At 48.3% G+C, this 20512-nt stretch overlaps 1 protein-coding gene across 1 annotated transcript in view; it reads left to right on the top strand.

Annotated features, from left to right (window-relative positions):
* The window catches only part of TSPOAP1 (TSPO associated protein 1), a 63409-nt gene that overhangs the window by 7793 nt on the left and 35104 nt on the right, over window positions 1-20512 (top strand). Inside the window, exons 2-8 of the mRNA XM_065731680.1 lie at window positions 4409-4516; window positions 6349-6477; window positions 8031-8207; window positions 11358-11603; window positions 15467-15574; window positions 16448-16531; window positions 19745-19834. Of these exons, the coding sequence (XP_065587752.1) occupies window positions 4409-4516; window positions 6349-6477; window positions 8031-8207; window positions 11358-11603; window positions 15467-15574; window positions 16448-16531; window positions 19745-19834 (942 nt within the window). The remainder of the gene's footprint in view (window positions 1-4408; window positions 4517-6348; window positions 6478-8030; window positions 8208-11357; window positions 11604-15466; window positions 15575-16447; window positions 16532-19744; window positions 19835-20512) is intronic.

Here is a 20512-nt window from a genome sequence, read left to right as displayed (position 1 = left end):
GAGCATCATGAAATCAGAGAGCAGAGATGTTTGCGTCCGAAACCGGGAACCTGGTGCAAAATGAAGGAAGCTGTGGGACACAGGCTGCCTGTCATGGGAGTGGTAGGGTGAGCACGATTTCATCCCAAGCTCCTCTCTTACTTCTCTCCTACCTTTAACCAAAATAGGCTTTGTACCTCCAGTTGGACAATACGCTCTCTGGTGCGAGGTGTGCTCACTGTGCCAGCACCAATGGGCTTTGCTATTGCTCACTGACCGAGCAGGACGTGATGCTATTTTTGTCTTGCTTTTGACATGAAGTGAGGGCACTGCAGAAGAGCAGCCTACAGAAAATAGCTTCTTCTGTGAGGGAGCCTATTTCACTGAAATTGGATGGAAGAGAAAACGGATAAGCAGTGACAGGTTTTATTTCCAAGTGGCAAGGATTGAGAAGTTGAGGAAACTAATTACCAAAGTCAGCTGGAATGAGCAGCTAAAGGGCTTTGACATGGTCGAGACTTGGTAGCTACTGCATGACAGGTGACAATGATTTCAAACAAGGGAGAGGTGGTGGATGTAATAAATCCAGTAGAATAGGAGAGCAGTGGTGTAGTTTCACCTAGGGAGCAGTGTCTGCAGCAGTGGGGGTTGGACTTCAGAGATGACTCTTCTGAAGCAAACCTGGCAGCTGGAGCTCTGTTTGCTGCAGACAGAGAAGTCACCATAGGGACATCTCAAAATTGTATATATTTTAAAATCAGCCAAGAGAATGCCAAAAGCCACATGAGATATGCCACTCATGGGGCCACCTGGTTAATTCCTCCTTCATATTTGCTGGGATTTTCATGCAGGCCTGGGTTTTGTCTTTGGCTCAGTCCCTGCAGCAGGTGCAGGAAAGTCCCTGGGCTGATCGGTGCCAGGCTGAACCAGGAGGCAGCAGCAGCACGGTGTGCCCGAGCCGCATTGCAGAGCAGTGCTGCCAGCCCCGCCGCGCCATGATTTACTGCCCCCCACATGGCTTGCTGCAAATGTTCCGCAGGACTTCAAAGCCTGTGCTGGATGCTGGGTGGTTCCTGGGGGATTTTGGCTGCATGACCCATTTAGCAGCCTGGCTGGGCACTTCTCCCTGTAAAAGCTGTTGCAGCTCTCATTTGCTTTTTGAAGTTTTCAGGTGAAGAAGAAACAATTTCTCTTGCTGCTGTCCTGCTGAGGCTGTTTGCTCATTCTCGATGCATTTTAAAGAAACTGTATTTTTGGCTCTACCTGCCAATGGAGGTGACAGATGAACATGTTTTCCCCGAAATGAGATGCTTCAAAGCTGTGTGCCAGCTACAAACAGAAGCTGCACTCTGCTCTCTCCCCACCATTCTCCCTGCTGTTATTTCCCTGCTTTGCACTGACTTTAGCAAATGTCCCCTATGGCCAAAGGTGTCCTTGGAGTAAACTGTTTTGGTGGCTGAGGCAGCTCCAGATGCAGGGACACAAGGGCTCCCTGTGCTCTCCAGTACAGCACTGCCTCAGCTCCCACCAGCTTTACCTCCCTGACCACGAGATGCTTTGGATTTTGGCTCCTGGCTCCTGCTGGCACTTCTGTGTGTCTTTATGAAGACAAGCCATATGTGGGGGTCTCCAGGCCTCTTCTTACAGAGATTTCCTCAGCTCCTTCCTAAACACAGCATTTAGGGGGGCTGCAAGCACAGTCTGCAGTGAGGCTGCATCATGGAACCGAGGAGCAAAGAGGAACGGCGGAGCAGTTAGTAAATGAAAAGCCATTTCATTATGGGAAATGAATGTTTAATGAGTGCGGGATGACGTCTAGACAGGCGGTCGGTGATGGCCATGTGGTGTGCGAGGAAGGCTCAGCCCAGGCAGCCAGCCTAGCCCTGATCATGTGCCAGGGGGAGGTGGCAAAGCTTCCTCAGGAACTGTGGGGCCACAGTGAAGATCCCCTGACACCACACTGCTGCTGTTGCCCCCTGTGCCTCTCCTGGTGAGGCCCTAAGGCTGCAGTGGGGCCTAGGAGTGGGGGGCAGCCATGCTGCTGGCTGGCTTGTCCTCGAGCAGTGCCCAGGGCATCCCCCCAGAGCTCAGCACAGCCTGGGCTTTGCTGTTTGGTGGGCTCTGGGGCTGTGTCTGGGCCTGGTGAAGACACTGTTTTGTGGCTACAGAAAGGAGGTTTTAAAGACTGAAATGGGCCTGTAATAGGATTGGTTCCCAGCAGAGACCCAGCCACTTTGGAAGTGCAGATGTTCCCTGCAGAAGCACTGTGCTGACATGCCATAAGCCTGGCTGACAGAGGGGACAGGCTGTGGCACCCCGGCTCCTGCCCCAGGCTGAACGTGCCTGGCCGTGCTGGGTGCCTGAGAGCAATGATGAAAAGCTTGAGTCTTCTTGTCAGCAGCAAAGAGATGGAAATAATGCGTTCTGACTTCATCCCAAGGGCTGCCTTCCTGGCTGCAGGGATGGCAGCCCCAAACCAGCTCACAGCTGTTCTGTGCTTGCCTGGAAAATGCTGTCAGGACCCCTCCCTGTGCCCCCAACCTGCTCTGTGCCCCTGTTGGCACCCACAGTGTCCCCTGCCTGGGCACCAGGAGGGGCTTGGCTGTTCCTGGAGGTGGAAATTTTCTCTGGGACACACGCTGTGCCAGTAAAGCAGCAGGGATGGGACCAGTGATGCTGCAGGACCTGGGACCAGAGCAATGGGCTGTGCAGTGTGAGCAGCACTTGGTTCTGTGACTTCTTCGCCATGCCTAGGGGTGGAAAAGAAAAGAGGAAAATAAATATGTGTTTGCTTTCCCACAAGTGGAATTATAATCCCATGGGACATTTTGCTCCACCTTTCTTAACCCTGGGCGTTCTGCAGGGTGGACACCTACAGACAGCTCTACCAAAGGCCTGGGAACTTGGTACATCTAATTTCCCCTCCTGCAGGCTCAGAGGGCTTGGTAGGTTGTGGGGACCTTGGGAGAGGCCAGCTGAAAGGGGTGGGTTAACTTTGGAGATGGTTTGGAGCTTTGATTTTTTTTTGTTTGTTTTGGTTTTCTGTTATTTTCCCTGTTTATCCTCCTTGCTTTGCCAAGGCATTTCCATATAGGGATGAGATGCTGCCTGCTGTGTTGAGCTGTGCCAGGGGTCTTGGTGGGGTGGGCTTTGTGGTCTCTTATGCTTTTTAATAGACTGGAGTGATCAAGAAGCCAAACCAGTTTTGTTCAAAAGTGCATTGAGTTTTAGACAGTCTCATACTTCCTAGAGCTCAGGAGCATCCTTGTGCTGCAAGCTGCCAGCCTAAGTTCTTGCTACTAGGAGAGCCTGTGAGGTATGTCTTGGTAGCAAAAAGCATTTCACTTGTAGACTTGGCTGATGAACTGCACACACAGAGCCACGTAACAGGAAGGATTTATCCATCCAGTGGCACCAGCAAAGTCATCCTGGGTCTTGCAAGACTGGCCTGGCTGCCGGGAGAACATCTGGCCAGGTCTGCCCGAGGTGCGTGCTTTGCTGCTGCCATATGGTGACTGTGAAGCAATAGCTTGGCCCTGAGTTTTGCTAACACACGAAAATACTTTCTGGGACCCTGCTTCAGCAGCAAGCCTGTGGTGAGCTGCTCTGCACAGGAAGCAGTAACCACAAGCTATATATACAGCTCCCAGCAGAGCTGCTGCTGCTTTTGATGTGACAAAATTAAGGTGGTGTTTTGCAAAGAAATTTAGCACATTGCCTCCTTCCGCTGCCGAAGCTGACACAGTGAGCATTGGGGCTGGGCTCCTCTGTGGCTCCTGAACCTGAGCTGGTATGAGGAGGTGTGCAGGGAGGTCTCTTTGCCTCCAAAAACTGCAGTGCTGGAGGCTGCTGGTTCCTGAGGCACGGGGAGGAGCACGTGTCTGGTGTGTCATGGAATGTGCTCTTGCTGGCTCTGCTTGTGTTCCAAGCTGCTTTAAGTAGTACAGTGTCAAAATGCAAGCAGCTGAGGACAGTGTCTGGGTATGGGCTTTTTTCCCAGGTGGAAGTTGATACCCTGATGTAGCAGAGGGTGATCCATCCTGCTGGCCCATGGTGCTGGAAGGGGGAACCATTCATGCTGGTTGCCAGGCACAGGCTATGGGGTTGGAGTTCTCTTCACTGCCACATCCCTCATGTTCCTCATCACTAGTGGTGCACCCCTAGGGGAGCAGCTGACGATAGTCAGGCAGAGCTGGGGGTGTCCAGCTATGGCTATTGCTTCTGGCACCCCCAGTGGATGCACAGTCCCTCTCCTCCTCCTGAAATCAGTAGGTCTCACCCTACTCCTTTGCTGTCTTCACTCTGACCCTGCTGGCCTCCCCACATACCCAGGCTGGGCTCATTATGGGGCTGGAGTGGGCACACATCCATGTCCCCCTTGCTCTGGAAAAGTAAAGCCCTTCCTTGCATTTCCCATGCTGTTTTGCAGAGTGGGGCTGACTACGGCTTCCTTGTGAGCCAGAACATGAAGCTCCTGAGTGCACTGGAGGACCTGCGGCACCGCTGCTCCAGCCTTGCTGAGGAGAACAGCTTGCTGGTGAGCACAGCACATGGCCCCATCCTGCACCCTGGCCAGGCACTAGGCTGGCTCAAGGCACACCAGTGTGGATGATGCATGGGGAGGGAGTCTTGGCTGGGATAAGTGGCCATGAGCCACTAGCTCCAAGAGAGCTGGCACATGGGGTCAGCTGGGAGAGAAAGGGGGCCAGGGTGTTTTGGGCCCCTGGGTGTCTCTCCACTGCACCCATCATTGGCTTGAGCAGGACCCCTTCGCTGTGACCTGCTGATGCCCTCCCTGACATCCTTGCCAGCACTGCTTGCCTGCTGGCAACTGCAAGAGGCTTTTCCACAGCCGCCAGCTTTGGCAGAGAGCAAAGCAGCAGCAAGCTGACAGTGGGGGAGGGGGAAGTCGCTCTTGTTTCCTCTTTAAGTAGAAAAGCAGAAACACTGATTCAGTCACTGCTCTGGGTTACAATGCAGCCGTGCCCCCTCAGTGGGAACTGGCACCTGATTCCAGATGCACCCCCAGCACCCAAAGGCAGGCCAGGTTGCCACAGTGCAGGCTGCCCATTCTGCTCCACCCCCACCTCCTCAGCTCCCAGGCCCATGGTTGGCAGCTAGGAAATAAGAAGAGGGGATTCTCCCTACTGCATCATCACCATAAAGCATCCTTGTCTGGGAAGCCTTGCAGTGCAGGGATGTAGTCACTCAGGGGCAAAGTTCTGCAGTGCTGACAGAGCTGCATCAGCCCAACCCTGTAACCTTTCAGTTCATCAGCATCTGTAGCTCTGAACTGCACTGTGCAAAGGGAAGGACCTCACATTGTTCATTCTCCATGCACTTTTGAAAGTGTAGGGCCATATTGTCCTCCTAGGCAAAAGTGTTTCTTTTTTCCCAGTGCATATGTTACAGCAGCTGTTTAAAAAGGATCAGAAGAAGGCAGGAAAGAATCTGAGAAAAGGGCAGTTCATGCTGATTTTCCCCTTCAAAATACCCTTTAAAGAGTAATCATTTAACATGTATATAACCAAATTCAAAACACGTTTTAGATAATTTTCTTATACTAAAAGCATAAATTCAGCATGCCCTGCACACTAGGGGGGATCACCCACTGACAACCATGGATTTTAGCAAACGAGTCATATAGGCTATCATCAAATCTTACTCTCAAAAATCATCTCTGTCTTCTGACTGAAGGAAAGCAAATAAGGCAGTGAAAGTAGCACATACACTTGGTGGAATCTCACAGAGGTAGTGAAGGAAATAATGGGAAGGATCAGCTGACCTGACGTTTTTGCTGATGTGAAAAGACAGCACAACACATCTGGGTATGACCTTGAGAGAACAAGGAGCAGCTTATCGAAACGGACAGATAACAAATAAAAGGGGATTAAGAGCGAACAGAATCAATAGAAAGGAAAAAGAAATTTGGTTTGCAAACATCATAAAGTCCATGGCAGCTTTCTCCCCATCTCCTCAACTCATGCTTCAGTGTCAGGGGAGCAGGGACAGCGGCAAAGCTCTCATTGTAACATGGTGCTGCAGCCCAAATCCACGGCGATGTGTTGAATACTGGAGCAGCAGGGAGATGAATAGGGACAGGCTTTGGAAGGGGCCGGCAGACAGGAGAGGTGCCAAGTCCCAGATGGCAAAGGCAGAGCCTTCAAAGAGCAGAGAGAACAGCAGGAAGCAGAGAGACCATGGGCTGGAGTGGGGCTTCTTTGGGGAACTGATATGTCACATTCACAAAATGTCAGGAAAAGCAAAGGTTCTGGTGACCAGGAAGGAGACAAGTGAAGGTGGGTGTATAAGCAATGCAGAGGGACGCTGAGTAAGGTTTCACCTCGACCCTATCCTTCCATTATCCAGCGCAGGAGCTGCTTCCCTGAGACAGAGGAGAAAGTTAAGCACCTGAAAAGGAAAAATGCAGAGCTGGCAGTGATCGCCAAACGCCTGGAGGAGAGAGCCCGGAAACTCCAGGAGGCCAACCTCAAAGTCGTGAGTGCTGAGCCTCCGCTGTGCTGGGCTGGGACCTGGGCTAGGAGAGCACCTTGCCCCTGGGACCTCTTGTTTTTTGCTTTTGTTGGGACAGAAAGACCTCTTCTTTTCTTTTTAATTAACTTGGCAAGGCCGTGGGGCAAACTTTCTTTGTACATCAGCAAGCAACATGGCAAAAAACCACAAAACTGAACCAAGGAAAAAAACATCACCAGCTTCTCCGGCTCGTGTCTGGGGAGCTGGTTTTGAGCAATTTCCTTCTAATTGGTTTCTTGCTGTAAATGTGCTGATCTAACGTAAAGTATTAATTTAGGTAATTAGCTCAGCTTTCTCTGAGCTAGTCATGAAAAATAATTCATCTGACTTCATCGAAAAGAAACAGGAAGTATTTGAATAAGAAGAGGAGTGTGGTAAAACAAAACAGGAAGGGGTGAGATATTCTGCTCTGTCTCATCCACACCTCACTAGCATTTTTCTGCAAGTGGCATGTTTTTTTCTTTCTCAAACCAAAGAAGAGCTTTTTGCTAACGCTGTGTTTTCTGATGTGGTGTAGGAATAGTGGGAGATGGCTGTAGGACGTGACGTTTTGCAGACAAATATTTGCATGAGCTACATAAAGGTAGCTTGCAGCAGAGTAGGGGAAAAATGTTCTCCCATTGGAAGGACACAAAGGGGTAGGGGGGGAAATTCCAACCCTCTAGGATTGAAAGAAGAAGCAGAAGTTTTGCTGGCAGGGGAAGGTAGGGGATTTTCCTGGCGTTGCCTATCCTCTCTGTCCCTGGGCCCTGCATCGCTCTGGGGACACATCTGTCACAAAATTTTGGTATTTGCAGTGCAACAGTTGCTGCCAGATGGACTTGTCAGGTACTATGCCAAGAAAAATCATTTCCTATACAACCAACAGCTATGCAGACCCTCCATCAACTGAACAAATGCTGTTTTATTTTTTTTCCCTGAGTGGAACTTTGGGATGGTGGCTGTTTGAGCCCTGGGAAAACCAACGTGCAGGGTGCTCACCCATGATACTGGTACCCCATGGGAGTGCTGGCCTTAGGGATGGGGACTCCTGCTGAGAGCTGTCTTGCCTCTCCTTTTGACTGCATCTTCCACTCATTGTTGCAGAAGCTCTTTCCCACTGCCTTTCAAAGACCCTATAGAAGCTCCATTTCCCTTCCTGACTTGGCCACCTTCACCCTTTGCTCATCTTTCCTGCCATTCTTCTCTCCACCACTCCACTGTTCTCTCCCCATATTTCTCCCTTCATCTTATCTTCCTCTCCTATCCACCTGTCATTGCTCTGCCTCTCACCCTCTGTGCTGTGTATGTGTCGCCTCGTCTGCAGAGCACCTTCTCCTTCCCACTTCCTTTTAGATCTGCTCCTCAAAGAAGCATTTCCTCTTTCCTCCAGCTTTTCCATATGCCTGTTGTGCCCCTCTCTCTCTGTCCTTTGGGGTTAGGCTGCATTTCCTGGCCCTGGTCTCTGATGACACCTTGGGTGACAGTTGGCTAATACCAATGTGTGGCTTTCTCTCTTGCTGCTCTCTCCGGTGTAGGTATCTGCTCCAGTGCCCCTGAAGGGTTCCAGCCTGGAGCAGTGTAAAAAAGCATTTGCTCGCCAGCGTGCTAAGGACTTGACAGAGCAAGCCAGTGCTCTCCTGGCAAAAGACAAACAGATTGAAGCTCTGCAGCAGGAGTGCCGGGAGCTGCAGGCTAAGCTCATTGCAGGAAAGGTGAGATACGTCTGGGACATGGTGCAGTGGCTGGGTGCAGGCAGAGCAGTAACATCGGGAATCAGGCTCCAGCAGTGTGATGGCAATTAGTCTCAAGGGCAGACTGAAAACAGAGTATTTAGTATGGGGAAGTTAGAGGAGCGTGTGGCCAAGACAGAATCCAGACCCTCCAGAAGAGTGTGCTAGAGGTTCTCAGTTCTCCCTCTGGGAGAATTCATGGCTGCCTGCCATTTCCATCAGCAACCAAAACTGTCCCCCTGGAAAACCCCAGAAGCCACAGATATAGGATGGCCTTTCACAGTGCTGAGCTTCAAGCAAGATGTAGAAGCAGGACTTCCTTTTGAAGCATTCCTTTAAAAAGCAAACCAGAGCATGTTCCCAAGAATCACTCCAGACTGCACGCCCTCAGCAGCAGCTTTCTGTGTGCTCGCAGCCATCATAGTGGTGATACCTAGATGCACGCTTGTGTTACTGTTATTAGGGGTATGCATCCTAAAATGAGGGTGGGGATTCATGAAACAGTGCTGATGTCTGGACATGGGCTGGTGGCCCAGCACAGAACCTAGTAGAATAAATGGAGGAATAAAAGGGAGAATTCAGCTCATCCTGAGACACGTGTGTAAAACTGCTTGGACATGTCACTGTCTAAAGGCACTACTCTGAGATGGTTCAAAAAGGAGTGTCTGCAGACAGCTGAAACTAGGAGAAACAATTCCCATTCAAAGTGGCTACAGCAATCTGTTCTGGTCATATCGGATATGTCTTTTGTTTACAAGCTGCACAGTTTTAGTGCAGGTCAGTTAATACACTCTCATTCTCCCTTTTTCACTAGTACGGAAGTGGTAAATGCACTGCTATGTTCCTGCACCCAGCAGTGCAGAAACAGTACTTCTATTTCTACGAACTCACAGGAATATTTACGTGACAAATGCTTTCTTGTTAAAAGCAGCTTTATTTCATTCCTTGAGCTCTGCATCTGTTCACTTTAACTATGGGTTTTAATGTAGATTCTCCCTCTTTCCCAAACACAGATCTAGTCAAGACAAGAATAATTGGGTGTTGTTCACTGTGCAGAGCTGCCCCAGTGATCCCTGCTGGCGTTAAATCACTGTAGAAAGTTATCCAGGTCTGAATGGATTCTATAGTCAAGAACAAATTTCCTTCCTGTCCCCATGACTGCTTGCCGCACACCTTCCACGGAGGGGGGAACAAACCCTCTCATTTTCACAGCAGAGCATGCTGAGCAAGCTGAATCTCCCAGGGATAGGAGACTGACAAACTGTAGAAGAATGTGACAAAGGCAGGAAAGCAAGATTCATTACTGGCCAAGGAAATACACATGGGTGCAGTCCTCAGGGCTGCTGAGACTTCAGCTGCTGCCTTGCTAGGGCATGGGAGACACTCCTGGCTGGGGAGGTGAGGCCATCTGTGTGACCTGCCAAGGCACCAGCAATGAGGGCCATCAGTACATGAGTGAGAAAAATTGCCAGAGAGGAAATCATTCTATCTGATCTTGTTTTTTTTTTTTTCCCATTTATCTTCCAAGCAAGCTGCTCATTAAATTTTAATTCTCAGCTAGTTAAAATTTGAAATGCCCCTAATCTGTCTGCAGCATGCAAAATGCATTATGCCAATGAGGCGGTTTATAAGCAGAGATATTATGTGCATACTCAGAGTTTGTAGCCAAATAATATTTAATCTAGTGCACTTGATTCAGCACAATTATTTCAGTAGCTATGAAACAGATGTATTCCATTCATTTCCAGTGGTAGGACAACATGCATACCAGGCTACGAAAGTGTGGGCTTTGTTTTGCCAAGTCAGAGCTCTCAGGATAAGATGTGCGCCTGAGATCATGCTGTAATGACAGGTTTGCAAGGCCCAGCTCCAGGTTCCACCAGGTTGCCATTTCTTGCAGCGGGGATTCTTGGATGCTGCAGGGAATGGCAAGGCAGCTGCAGAAGACATAGATAATAGGAGCTGAGTGGAAGACTGAGGGTTTTTCTGCTCTCTTCCCCCCCCCCCCCCTCCTTCCCCCTCACCCCCCCTCAGCTTTGAAGGTTTTCTATGAGAATAGCTGCTTCTATTTTATAGCTGGTGGGGGAAGGGAGCATTTTAGGCAGCTCCAGCCAATTTTGTTTGAAGAACTATCACCCTGATAGCCTGGATGTGTGTCTTGCAGAGGGCCCAGCTGCTCACTTCTTGAATCTGTAATCAGTTCCTAGTAATGGTGCCTTGGTTTCCCCTTTGTTGTTTGAGAGTAACTATGCTTTTCTACACAGACTGTATTTGCACAGCACATGCTATTTTTAGGGTGAATAAGAATTGAACAGGGAAGCAGATTAAATTTGTCCTGGTTACCAATTATGCAGTGAATTCACTGGCTTAGGAGCTTTCCAGGGGAATGAGCAATGTCTCCTTCAGCAGCATATTTGTAAGGACACGTTTTCATAACCAGCTTTTGTATGTCTGTATGGACATGCAGGTACGTGGTTTTTTTCAGCTTCCTGAAATCTGAAAACCTTTGAGGAATTAACACAATCTGGTGCCATATTCTCACTGTTCTAGTGAAACTAAAATTGCACTGGCTTCTTTTAAAAGCTGCTGGCTTTGCGTCCAGTGTGGATAGGACTGACTGCTTGTGCTGATTGAAGCCTATCCACACAAACCCTCGCTGGTCAGAAATCAGTAACACTTTAAAAAGCCAAACGTCCTGAGTCAAAAGCAATCAAGTCTCAGATATGCTTCTTCTTTCCAACATTAAAGCCCAAACCACCAGGCATGCACGAAGGAGAGGAACCCAGCTGAGGCTCTTGTTTTGCTGTGGAACAAAGAAATGAAATTGTATTATCCTGACACGCTCTCTGCTGGCGAACACTTAGAAAGCGCGCACTTAGAAAAGCCCTTTTTAGCCTAGCTTTACACTGGGATAACTGTAAAGTATTGCAGGCTGTGGGAGAAATTATGTATTGACACGAGGGATGCAAAATGACTGCTCTGGAGGAGTTGGGCCCAGGAAAGCGAAGCTTTGGTGTGCTCTGTTCCCTGTGTTGTGCTGGTACCTGCTGAGCAGCACTTTTGCAGTTCGTGCCTACGTCTGCTCCTGCTGGAGCCGGACAGCGATGCGCTGTGTGCTGCCGTTCCCCGCAGGGTGACCCTCGCTGCCTGAACGTGGTGGAGTTCGACCGGCTGCTGCGGGAATCGCAGAAAGAAGTGCTGCGGCTGCAGCGGCAAATCGCGCTGAACAACTTCAGGGAGTGCGTGCGTTCCTCTAAAAGCTCCGGGGGCTCCGTACCAAGCGCTGCTGCCGCCTGCCCGGGCCCAGCGCTAAATACCCGCAGCAAACACCCGCCCGCAGCGAAAGAGGTCTGCTCGGGAGACCCAGCACACAAGAAGGTGAGATAAGCGGGTCGGCTGCCCGAGAGCCCTGTTATTTCATTACGGTTTTCAAACGACCCGTTCCAGCGCCGGGAGGGGGAAGCACGGCTCCAGCGCGCGGCGATGGCGGACCAAAGGCCCCGGAGGGGGTGGCCCCGAGCCCCGCGCGGCCGCCGTGCCCTCATCCGGAGCCGCCCGTCACGGCGCCGGGCGTCCGCATTGGCCGCGCTGCGGAGCGGGCCCACGCTTGGCTTGGCCCGGCCCGGCCCGGCCCTCCCTGCCCCTGCACGGCCGCGGCGCTCCGGCCCGGCAATCCCTGCGGCGCCGCCTCCCCCGGAGAGCCGCGCACGGGCAGGTGAGGTAAGGCCGGGCCGCGGTGCCGGGCGCGGGGCCTTGTAGAGCGGCTCGGCCCCTCTGCTGAGTGCCAGCCCGCTGCTGGCGCGGCGCTTCACGGCGCTCCGTGCCGAGGCCGCGGCCCTGAGGGGGCGGGCGGGAGAAGGCGGGCGGGAGAAGGCGGGCGGCCGCGCTGCGGTGCGGGGAGCTCGGGGTGCTCCTGCCGGGCCGGGCCGCCCGAGCCCGAGCGTGGGGCCGCTGGCGCCTGGTGAGATCCCCTGCGGGGGCATCCCCGCGGTTGGTCATTGAGTTGTGATGTCCCGGGGAGAATGATCCCGCCTGCGTGCTGCCGGCTGCTCTCGTTTGTTGTCCCCCTGCTCCTTCTGCCATTTTTTTCCTTCCTGGGGGATTCTCACTCCTTTCGTTATTCGCTGTTAGTCTTCTTTGTGTCACGGGAAGTTCTGCAGCATGCAGGATCCCACAGAGTGGCATAACGAAGTTTTCTCTCCCTTTCCTAACAGAGCTCTTTGATTTTTGTCTAAGCATTGGTTTCTATTGGAGCATCATTTGTCCCACGCCACATTGTAACCTCTCAGTGTCACAAGGATCCTTCACCTTTTGTTTCATCACCACATCAGTATTTGGGGTGCACGGCTCCTGCTGCTTCTCTCTTCCCGTTTTCCCCAGATATTTACCCAAGGAAGCCCTTCCTCTCCTGCATCAGCTTAGTGTCTGCAGAAGCCTTTAAAAAAGCAGCCTAGTGGAGTACCAGGGAGCCTGTACTTACCACTTCCTCACCCATTTTATAGATTCAGGAGTGTAGCATGGGGTTGATTTTTATTTTTATTTTTTCCAAATGTAGATTTAAGTACTTGAATGTTCTTTGTTGCAATTCCATTGGTTATCCTGTGAGACAGATGTCAAATATTCGGGTCTGTTTCCCCAGATGCCCACTGGAATCTGGTTAAAACATTCCAGTTGTTCTGCATTGTATTGGAGAGGTGACGTAGTACACATTTTCACTCAGTTGCAAGCTGAAATTGAGAGATTCAGTTCATTCTGGAGGGTTTGTGTGTTTTCTTTAATTCAGATGAATATTGACCAATTTTGATACCGTTACTGTTTATTGTACTGATTTCCACAGTTCTTCTGGTAGGTAGTTCGATTTCTGAGATCCTCAGCTCTGTTCTTCACAGTTTGAGATTTCTGCCATGATGAGCCCACACCTCCGCCCCCCCCCCACCCCCCCAGCTCCTCCATGATGAGGATGGATGCACAGACTTCTTTTATTTGTCATTTTGGTCTGCTCTGCCCTAGTCATCCTTGAACAGCCCTTGTTTTTCAGTTGACCCTGCAGAATCTGTCAGATTCTGCATTATATCCTTTCTTACAGCTGCTCTTCATTTTTCAGAATCAGGAGAGTCTGTCCTCATTGTCCAACGATTTCTCATCTGAACATAGCAAATAGCATCAGAGAGTGAGGACCTGCTGCCCACCTCCAGGCTGAGTCCCGTAGTGCAGGATGCCCCAGGCTCAGTGGCTGAGTGTGGGTGCTTGTGTTGAGGTTGAAGGTAGCAAAAACCACAGGAACCACGAGAAATGATTTTGTTCTTCTGTCTCCTTCCCAGCAGTGTGTCAGGGCTGTATCCCCCGACTGTCCAGGAACTTCTGCAGGGTGTAAAGAACTTGCTTCTCCTCTTAGTGATGCTGAAAATTCCCTTTTCTCTGTTCCCCTTCTCATCTCTCTGCTTTTTTATTTGGGGTTACGGGGTGATGCTTATCTCTGATTACAGCGATATGTAGCGATCATTTCGCACTGTGGCAGTGCTGGTTTAAACACCCTCCTGCTATCTGCTGCACGTTCCCACTGCTCTTCCAGTTGTGCTGCTGTAGGCTGGGTTGAGTTGCAGGGTGTTAGGGACTAGAGAACAAATCTGGGTTAAAAACAGCCCAGCAAACACTGCCTTCTTCACACTTTTCCATAACCTGCATCAGTTTCCTGGTCCAGTTCTGAGACATTGTGCAGGGCTGCCCTGGCACAGCAGGGAAGCAGACCATAGTTAGGTGGAAGATGCTTCAGCATTTTTTGGGGGGGCAGGATTGTGATGATGCTGTCTTTAATTAGAAATATAATAATTTTATTTATCATTTTACTGAAAAGTGCTTACAAACAGGCAGATTTGTCTTATGTATCTGTTGTGAGAATATGGCCTGCTAAGCATAGTGCATGTAGCAGGTATCTGACCTTAGGTGTCATCTGCTAGCATTCCTTGAGACATTATTTCATTAAAGCTGACTAAAATACAGTGTTTTGATAAAGCATATGAAGACTCACAAGGCCCCATGGCTTGGGTGGAGGACCTTGAGACTGGGGCTTAGTCTCCCTAATGGGACTCCCATGTCTCCCCAGTTCCAGGGCTCTAGGAAGTCCCTGAGCTCACTGCAGGATATCAGTTTCAGGACTTTCCTGTTTCAAGCAACAGCTCTGTAGCAGAAAATCTGGAAACTCTGTTAGCCTGGGCTTGCCTGATGTCTTAAGGTTTTTTGGCTTTCAACATGAAAATAGTTGTAGTTGAAACCAGGGTTTCAAGTCTGAAGTAGTTAAAAGAGTCTGTGTTACGTGTTCTGCTCGGATGCTGTCCTGATAACTGACTGTGAAGGGATTTCAGACTGAGTAACCTAGATCCCTCACTGCAGATGTTCAGAGTGAAATGGGGAATTCTGCTGCTGGTGACAGATAGCTGAAGGTTTCAGGCTGAGGTGCAGTCACAAAGTCCTCCCGCTTCTTCACTGCACAACTTCACTTTCATGAGTATCATCCCCTGTTCCTAAAACCTAGTTATCAAAAATAACTTCATCATTTTAAGAAAAAGCTTTATGGCCCTGTTTCTTCTGCCTACCTCAGGCTTTATCCTGCTGTCAGGAGTTAGTCTGGACAGACTGAGCCATGTCAGCTATCATCCAGACATCCTCCTGTAGTAGTTGTGAAAGGTTTTCCTTGTTTCTGCGTTGTTTGGTGGTAGAACATATGGCACAGCACGTTTCTGTCACTCTCACCAGCAGCCGAGGTGGGATGCCCCCTTTCTTGATACCCTCTGCTCTTCCCTGCCTTTTGGATGCTCAGATCTTGGCTGATCTTTCATTTTTGGCTGTTTAAGGGGGTACTATCTTCCCATCTAATCACCTTCCAGCTATGTTTACTGTTTTGGAGAGAATCATGGGAAGTGTTGCTGATGCCTCTCATTGAAAATTTAGATGAGGCACAAAATGAACTCAGACCTGAGAGTTTATCCTGGAGCCTGTTATTGCATGTAAGTAGTGTAGTGAAGCTTGTTAGAGCAGTGCTGGGCCCCCTGAGATGCCCAAGACAGGTCTTCAGTGGCTGGCCAAGCACTAGCATGGCATCCACCTTTCTAATCCTTCAGTTTGGAGAAGATCATTAGTTTTCGTGATAGAGGTTGCTATCTTTGGTGTTATGGCTGGGAGAACATCTTCTCCCTTGGTGCTTCTGGCTGTCCCTGAGCTCTGAGATCTCGCTTGCTTTCCAGGTGGAACCAAGTGTGCTACCATTGGGCCCTGCCTTGGAAGGACATGAAAATTTCCCTCCAAAAAATGCAGTAACAGACCAAGAGAGCAGCCAACAGATACAGCAACTGGTGAGTTGTTGCCCTGTCTGTGGGTGCAGGAAAGTCTGTGCATTTTGGCACTTTCCTTCCAGAGCAAAGACACTCTAGTTTGGGATGAAGGAGTTCAAGTTTCTCTTGAATTTTCACCCATAGAATCCAGGCAAAGATTTTGGGAATGTAAGTCTTTTTAGATGCAGCCTGAAGAGTTGTCTCTGTGGGGAAAGTGTTGCTGGGTGGCAGCTCCAGGAATCGTGCTGAATTGGCAGGGATATGCATCAGACTGAACTGAATGGAAGCCGTGCCAATACATTCTGTGATGCATTCAGTTCAGCATTATTTGAACAGACATGACTGACCCAAGGCAGATGTCATGAGGAGTATAGCCCTTGTGAATTACTCCAGCAAACTGGGACATTTCACAGCGAGGTTTAAACATTTTTATTCACCTGGGGAACCAAGAAGTGGTAGCAAGTAACCACAGATAAACACACATAAACAGGGTTGCCTGCTGTCTGTTAGATGTTGTTAGGATTAGAATAAGAGCTAATTCAGCACAGCTAGTGTTTCAATATGAATGTTTTCCACAACTCTGTCTACTTGTTCCTCACATTCTGCCCTTCATCCTATCCTAGACAAATATGTACGGTTTTTACAACTGAGAAATAGAGAATTGTTTCCAGAAGTTGAAAGAGTTGAGGAAGAGAGGAGCAGCTGTTTTACTTGAAAAGTCTTTTATTTGCACTACCTTTAAAAAAAACCAGACAAACAACTTTTTAGGTGTATATGTCATTCATGTTTGTAACAAAGATTTTCTTAAGAAAACAGAAAAAGCCAGTATCGTGTTGGATCAGAGAAGTTTTATGAACATGGTCTTAGTGATCTATTTTTGCTTGTTTTGTGCAGGAATTTGAACTCAAGAAAAAGCGCAAAAAATGTGAAAACCTCGAGCATGAAGTGAGGAAAAAGCATAAAAGATGCAAAGAACTTGTAAGTGTTCTCGTTGCCTAATGGTGTGAGTGTAATGGCAAAGAGTTAGGTTGTTCTGTGGTTCTCTTGGATTCTGTTCTATTTATTGCAATAATGAATTACCAGTGCTCAATCTGAAATGTCATAAATCTGGGGCTTCAGCTCTTGAAGCTGAAATTGTTTATTTAGTCCTTCAGCAAGCTGCATTGAGTAAAGCTACATAAATCACTGGATGAAACTCCATAGCCTTTTTTGGTTTAGGGAGATACTTTCTCTTTTCACATGCAAGCATCAAAAGATTTCTGCAACTTGAGATGATAATTGAACATGTAATGTTGCAGCATCTGGATTTCTCCCTTCTGTTTCTACTTTGCTGAACAGCTTATTATTGTTGTTACTGTCTACCACAATGTGTAGTTCGTGGGTGTCCAACCTTTTGGCTTGCCTGGGCTGTATTGAGTGAAGAGGAGTTGTCTTGGGCCACATATACATCAGTTGCACCAAAAGTAATGCCTCCTTATTTCCTTTGAGACTACAACAGATGCGAAGAGCACAATCACACTGTTTGATAGAGCAAGCTGTCAGCTACAAAGTGCTGTTTCTCAGCACAGTTACCACCATTGGCTGTGCATTTTTACCAGCAGTGAGCAAGAGCAAGCATGCTGTGCTGCCACAAATCAGCACCAGCAGAGGTGATATGGTGTCACTGTCACCCCTGCAGAAACATTCCACCCAGCCCTTACTGTGCTCACATGCACTGGTTGCTCTCTGACATTGTGGGCTGACATCATAAAACAGGAGGCATTACTTTCAGAGCAGCCCTTGTAAAATATATAATACAGTTCATGTGTATAAGAAACAATTTTTTAAAAAACTTTTTTTTTTTTTAATTAAAGCACAAAAAATGAGTGAAACAGAAGCATAAAACTAGTGGGATATGTGGCCTTGTTTTTTTTGGTTTTTTTTTTTTGAGAATTAACACGTCAGTCTGGTTTATGGAAGTAATTGCAATTCTTAGCAAGCTCTCAAGGTGTTCATCAGAGATTTTGGATTAAATTTTACTCTTCCTGTACTTGGTCCTTGAAAGCAGTTGTTCACAGATGTTCCTACTCTGGTAAGAGAGGGCTTATAGAGGCCTGGTAAAGAGACATGATCAAATTTTTGAGTTGAATATCTATTGCAACTCTGTACATTCCATTTGAAAATTCACAGGTAATGCATTTATGTCAACTGAAAATGGAGTCACAAATATACCAAAAAATGGATGATTTTTTCATCAGTCTTGAAACCTGTTCTCAGATGCCTTTATCAAAAGGTACTTGCTTTTGGAGCAGGGTTGGACTCAGTGACCTCAGAGGTCTCTTCCAACCCATACAATTGTGTGAAGACACAGCACATCTGCATATATTTTGCTATTCACAGGACTGTGTTTAGCCAGTGTATCAAAATGCATACAATTATTTGGCATCTCATGAGTTACCACTGCTCTGTGCCCTCCCATGCCCTGATTGCAGGCCAGACAGGGTTAATAGCACACAGTTTGCACATTGAGCATGCCTGCTATAGGTTCATCAAAGAGTACTGTCCTTCTGAATGGTTTTACATCTTGCTTGAATCTCAGTTCAAGTCAGTTCTATGTATCCAAAGCTCATTCTCACTAAGAAACCATGGGATGTTTAAGGAATAAGTTGGTGGTTGTATGTTGTTAGCAGCTTTTCAAGATTGGGAAGGGACCAAGTCACCTTGAAAAGCTGGAACTGGGACTCTACCAGCAAAGGAAATTAGCTCTGGTAATATTGAGAAAATATTTGGTGATGCATTAAACAGTGGTGTGAGGGAACGTGTGTGCTGCAGATATCAGGGTTCGAGTGGATTGCTCTCAGGTGGGGAGCACGACAGGACTCAATACATGAATGATCAGGCTTCAGTTTATTACCCCGACAGCCTTATTCTTATAGTGTTTAAGACAGGGGTGTACAGAGAATAGCACACAATCATTGGCTGAGAGCCTCAGAGAAAGACAACTTTAAGCAGTTCCCAACAATTAACAGCAGTGAGAAACCATCCTGAGGGAGGTAACTCTTGATATCATCCTAATCCTAAGAAACCAGGCAGGAATGCGTCGGCAGCGGATGTGAAAGGCAGTGCTGGCAGGGCATCCCCTGTTTCAAAGTGCACTTTTCCTCTCCCACTCACCACAGACCATCTCCTGCTTTTACTTTTCTCAAGGTTCAAACAGTGTAGTTTCCTTTGAGCACCATATCGGCGTGGCCAGTGCATAACACAGAGCCGAAAGGGAACACCTGCTAGCTAAGCGGAATAGACTACCAAGGACAGCTTACTCTAAAAATACCTATAGTTACAATTGTCAGCAGTCCTGTGAAGCCTTCTTCACTGAAAGCAGGGTGAACAGCATAATCACAGAAGTTTCCCATAGACATCTTGGCAACTTGGGTTGCTCAGCTGAAGCAGTTCATGTCCGCTTTGAGTTTGTCACTTGGCCCAGGAGCATCATGACCTCCTATCAACATCTAATACTTTTCCATGAGTATATAGTCCGTGCTGCAGTGCAAACTGCTCGTACATATCACCGTGACCTCCCTGCTCCTGCAGCCATTTCCCAACACGTGTATGGTATGTGTGTGTGTTTTTGTGGAATCATTTATGATTATGAAACTGTCAAGTTCTTCTGATGCTGTACAGAGGGGCTGCAGGTGGTCTGAACTAATAGAGACAGTGTCTGTATATCTGTGGTCTCCTGCCTGCTCAGAGACAGTGTTCTGTAATGTCGTGGTGTAACTGGCTCATGCAGCTTTCTCAACCCCGAACTGCATCCTGATGTCAAACTAGAGACTGACATTTAAAACTCGAGTTTACAGTGTAGAACTCTCTTCGTTTTCTGAATAGTTTTTCTTCTTTTAATGAAACTTACGGAGAAGACTGTGATCTTGATCCCATAGTGAAAGCTATTGAATTGTGGGTGAGGATAGTGTTTGAGGTAATGGCTTTCTCACTGTGAGTTTTGAGGCTACATAAGTGAGAAAAGGAACTTAAGAGGTTATCTGCCACAAAGCTATTATCTGCCTGAGCAGTGCTATACACTGATGCCTTCCATTGCACAAGCAGCATCCTATCAGCATCCTGAACAGACAGAACAGTACAGTCATGCTGCAGAAAAAGGTGGCAGGGTCAGTCTGAGGACTTTGGTGTAGTGACACCTGCTCTTTCTGACAGGAGATCCAGCTGCAGGAGGTACAGAGTGAAAATGCACGACTGGCCGAGGAGAACTTGCAGCTGAATGAGAAGGCCGGATGGGCAGGACAGGTAAAAAGCAGTATTTTTGTTTGTCAAGTGGGGCATTACCTTCTGTAAAACTTTGCTGAGAGGAACTATGTAGCTTACTAGGCTTTCAGGTTGCCAGCTGAAAAGTAGTCAAGTATCCATCAGTGTACCTGTCTTCTCTGTCCTCCATACGTATGGAAGCTACAAGACTGCCTTCCTACCCTGTTTATGACAGTTTTCCAAGCCTTGAGTGAGATCCTTTGCTCTTAAATTCATACTTGATTTACCTGTGCTAACTTGTTAATGAGTCAATAACAAAGGATGGACAGCAGCTGGTGAGCAGCAGTGTGTACTGGTCAGAGCAGAACCCATCACTGTCTGAAAATTCTCCATCACAGCCAGCATTTTCTGTTGTCCCTCAGAGAGGCTTTGCTAGCTGATGGTGGGGCAGGAGGAGAGCCACTCAAGTGGAATTCAGAGATACCCTTGCCAGATGGGCAGCCCAAAAGTCTCAGGTCTTGGGATAAAGGCAGTATACTTGCATTGTCCTCTTTGCAGAGCAGACTTCAGGTGAGAGTGGCTACACCATGGAGGGTTTTGCTCTTAGGAATGTTTTTTTGCTATAAACAACCTCTGAGAATGATGGAAGAGTTGGTAGTCCAAAGATCTTCATGGGTTTCTGCTCCCAGTTACTTCTTTGGGCAGTTCTCATGTGGAAAA

This window comes from Cyrtonyx montezumae, unplaced genomic scaffold (assembly GCF_038088225.1).
Source record: "Cyrtonyx montezumae isolate F1298 unplaced genomic scaffold, pur_monq_1.0 scaffold_15, whole genome shotgun sequence".
NCBI lineage: Eukaryota > Metazoa > Chordata > Aves > Galliformes > Odontophoridae > Cyrtonyx > Cyrtonyx montezumae.
This window is presented reverse-complemented; position numbering and strand designations above follow the sequence as displayed.